Here is a 4,131-nt window from a genome sequence, read left to right as displayed (position 1 = left end):
GTTTGCAGCCGCATCTTTCGGTTTCGGTAGAACCGCGCAAATCATAACGGTTCCTACTTGGAACCGAACTTCGGTGCCCAACCCTACAGGTGACTCAGGTGAACAGCTTCTTCTTCTCTGCAGTCTGGGACATGCTGTCTCAGGGGGCCGTCCTCTTCCTCTTGCTCAGTCTCTGTGTTGGTTGGACTCTGACCCGGGCCAGGAAGGCCCAATCCAGACCTCTGCAGTGGGAGTGGTCTCCAGCCTCCACGGCTTTCTCTGTGGGAGGAGTCGTTGCTCAGGTGAGCAGGTGTACTTACTTGTGGACGGACCTGGGAGCTTTAAAGACGGAGAAGACGATATTCTCTGGATCTTTAGGGAGGTCTGCTGCTATGGGAGCAGTTCTCGGAGTCTCAGCTGGAGCGCCATGGTGACTACGCCCAGCAGAGTTGGGCGGGTGTCCTGCTGGTGGTTCTGAGGGTGGGGCTGGCCCTCCTGCTGGCCTCCGTTCTCTACCAGATCATCTCCACAGAGAGGAGCACGCTGAAGAGAGACTTCTACCTCAGCTTCTCCAGGGTAGTCCTGCACCCCCACAACCCCCCATGTTACAGACCTTGCAGTTCCTGCAGCTGCTCAGTTGGGGGCGCTGCTCTCCTTAAAGTGTTCTGGAAAAAGAACAGCTCCAGTCTGTCTGCATGTGTGAACTTACGCTCACTGCATGTCCCCCTGAACCCTGCACCTGTTTTCTGTGTTGAATTCTGGCTGGTTGAGCTGACATATGTCGCCATGGAAACAGCTGTGCCGTTCTCCTACAGGCCTGCTTCCTGTGGTTCCTCTGCCACCCAGTCCTGGTCTTCATGTCCGGGATCTTCAACCGTCACCAGAGACAGAAGGTCAGAATACCCCAGCAGCTTTGGCTCCTCCTCTTATCAAGCTGTTTCAGCCCCTCCCATCACCTCCCCATGCAGGTGGTGACTGTGGGCGTGGTCCTGTGCCGATGCATCTCCATGGTGATCCTCTACCAGCTCTTTCTGTCTCGCTCTCTGTACTGGGAGGTGTCCTCGCTGTCCTCCGTGTCTCTGCCGTTCACCATGTCCAGAACCAACAGCAGGGGGCGCTAGTGAGCATGCCGCTTCAAACAGAGGGGGGGGGGGGGTCACCAAACCATGGAGAACACCTCTATGAATGTGAAGAAGCAGGTACAGGTAAGGAAGATCTACAGACATCAACATGAAGAACCCCCGCTGCTGCTGCTCGCACGTCTGTTCACAGACTCCATGAGGTTCAACACGTGTCCATGAGCGCCTGTGATGCACGCCTGGAAGTGTCAGTGAGCGCGTGCACGTGCAGAAGAACATGCATGTCTGGACACGCTCAGACAGAACTCTGACAGAAACTTTTCATTTCCGTTTGGATGAGAAGAATCCTTCAAAATAAAACTACTGTAAAAATGAAGTCAGACTCTTATTGTGAAAGCTCCTTTCCTTCTGGTTGGTTTTGGGTCAAATGTGTAAAAACCCAGAAGATCCGCTTGGTGCTGTAGGATCGTCTCAGGGGGACATGTCAGTGACGTGACCTTCACCTGAGGGGAATGACCTTCACTTTAAGGACTTTCTGTCACTTCACATTCTGGACGTACATGAAGGATCTTTTTGCAATTGGATCTTCTGACAAGCATCACATTAGAGGATTCTTCACGTGTCGTGCCTTCATTTCTATGGACCATTAGGTCTGGAGTACAGACTCCGCCCACTGCAGATTCAAACTATAAGAAGAAGCTTAAACTATCTGTAAACTCACACTTCCATACAAACCTGTCAAAACCCTCCCTGAGGAGAGTTTGAGTGCTCAGTCCAGGTGATGCTGCAGACGACAGGCTGACCTTCACACTGACCTTTCTGGAAGCGTATAGAGAAAGAAGTTTCTCACTGTGACCCAGAATGAGTGTTCTGGTCTCAAATGTCCACAAAAACCCATAAGTCCTGTTCTGGTTCTGTTTATTCTTGTGAACTAAAGCAGACTGATCGACGGATCATTTTTACGTCAAAAGGATTTAGTCTTTAGGTAAATGTGTTTTTATTGTTTTCACATTTTTAGTTTGAAGCTGTTTAGTTGTTTAGTAATAAAGAGTATATTCATTAATAAGCAGCTGTAAATGTTCTGCAGGAAAGAACAGAATTTATAAATATGCTTAGAAAATAACGGAATTGAAACCTCAAAAATGAATCATAAAATAAAAATGTTTTCTGCGACAGTGAAATATTATGTTTTGATGATAACTAATCAGAACATCAACTTTGTTACTTCATAAATAATCTGAATTTGGACTGCAAAAGCATCAATAACCAACAGATGTAAAGAACCAGATGATGATGTAAACAAATGTTCAGTAAACATAACAGAGCTGGATTATATCAACATGCTTCCTTTTATTTCATCATATCCCATAGATTCAATGTGTCATGTACATGTACACGTGTGTACTGTATGTATGAGTGCAAAAACATCTGTTACTTATTCAGAGCTATTACATTCGAAAGAAGATTACAGCATTTTACCTCATTTATTTTATTTAATAATTTGATGAACAGAAATCTTAGACAGATTTGATATTTTTTCATTTTCTAATTTTTTATTTTTTTATATATATAATTGATAAAAAATGGAATTGAAATCAGATTCACTTGATAATCCAGATTGTATGATGTGTTCACTGTCAGCTTGTACATTTTCATTAACAGGTATTTTCTTAAACAAATAGTTTTTGTTTGTCTACTTTTAAATTATATAAACCTTATTTTCCGAGCAAAGTCTCTTGATTTATTTTATTTAGTTTGACAGATTTGCCACATAATGTTATTACTTTCTCTAAAACAAAACTAGATTTTCTTTCCCTCACAGACCGATGAACGCAGCATCAGTGACGTCAATGACGTTCTGTAATCCTGTTGGTCTGTCAGGTTAAGCCCCGCCTCCTCGTGAGCGCTCGCGGCGGCTGTGTTGTGTTCACGGACAGAGGAAAGAACACCGCAGAGAAAATGATCAACTGGAAGGTAAGCGCGTCTAAGGCGGTTCTGTTCGATGGAAAAGCCGAACCGAACCTTTATTGTTGTGGTTCTGTTTCATTACAGACCTGGCTTCCTTCAGTTACTAGCCGCTGTCTTTTTGTGACGTTCACGTCCCGCAGGAACAGTTAGCTTGATATTAAAAATGAAACTGACTAAGTTCTATCTCAGACCCAAACGAACCTGAAGGCTGGTTCTGGTAGAACTTCATTAACCAGCAGGTTTAAACAGGTTTGCGTTGGAGACCCCCACCCCTCCCACCCCAGCAGACAGCTGGAACACATGGTGGGGTGAGGGTGAGGGGGGGGGTCGGGGGAGTCCTGACCTTCCAGATCCTTCCCTCCTGAGTTCTCCGGTTCTGTGTCTGAAGGCTTTGGACAGCGTCCCGCTCCTCTTCTACATCCTGGCCCTGAAGACCCTGCTGCTGTGCCTGGCCTTCGCGGGGGTGAAGATCTACCAGAGCAGGAGGGCGGAGGAGGCGCTGAAGAAGCAGCAGGCGGAGCGGAGGCGGCTGGCGCAGCAGACGCAGGAGCTGCTGGACGGCCTGAAGGAGGACTGACGCTCCTGCAGGAGCTCAGGGGTCCTCCTCAGGGTCAGTGCTGCGTTCAAGGACAGAGAAGCCCATGACACCCCACATGACAGACACGGGAATCGAACCACCAACATGTATTCAAACATCTTAGGAGTTCCGTTCATTCTCCAGAGGAGGATCAGACCCTCCTCCGATGTTTCCCAGACTTTTCCAGACCCAGAGACTCTGAAGACGGACGTTTCTGTGACGTGACGGTGCAGAGAAGATCCTGAACCCCCCTGCTGGTTCTGTCCGGAGAACGGTCTGGAAGTTCCTGACTGCTGGGATAAGTTTAGTCCGTCTGAAAGAGGCTGAACATCAGCGTTCACACGTTTTCAATAAATGACTTTAAACACACGCTGGTCATTATTGATTGATCTTCAACCTCAACGTGGAGTATTGATTGTTTGTTCAAACTGCAGGGGGCGCTCATGCTGTAGCTGCTCTCAGAGAGGGCTTCACCGTTTCTGCTGCAGGTTGATGTTCTAAGGCAGGGGTCTCCAACTAATTTGGCGA

At 47.3% G+C, this 4,131-nt stretch overlaps 1 protein-coding gene across 5 annotated transcripts in view; it reads left to right on the top strand.

Annotated features, from left to right (window-relative positions):
• gpr180 (G protein-coupled receptor 180) overlaps positions 1-1,434 on the top strand; it is a 7,568-nt gene extending 6,134 nt beyond the window's left edge. For 2 of the 5 annotated variants that reach the window (XM_024265505.2, XM_024265504.2), the window contains exons 7-10: positions 124-281; positions 358-555; positions 795-872; positions 948-1,434. In XM_024265505.2, the coding sequence (XP_024121273.1) occupies positions 124-281; positions 358-555; positions 795-872; positions 948-1,100 (587 nt within the window). In that variant the 3' untranslated portion in view covers positions 1,101-1,434. The remainder of the gene's footprint in view (positions 1-123; positions 282-357; positions 556-794; positions 873-947) is intronic. The other 3 variants (XM_036210859.1, XM_036210860.1, XM_024265506.2) reach the window with 2 other exon arrangements.
• Positions 1,435-4,131: the final 2,697 nt, after the last annotated feature.

This window comes from Oryzias melastigma, unplaced genomic scaffold (assembly GCF_002922805.2).
Source record: "Oryzias melastigma strain HK-1 unplaced genomic scaffold, ASM292280v2 sc00262, whole genome shotgun sequence".
Lineage (NCBI taxonomy): Eukaryota > Metazoa > Chordata > Actinopteri > Beloniformes > Adrianichthyidae > Oryzias > Oryzias melastigma.
This window is presented reverse-complemented; position numbering and strand designations above follow the sequence as displayed.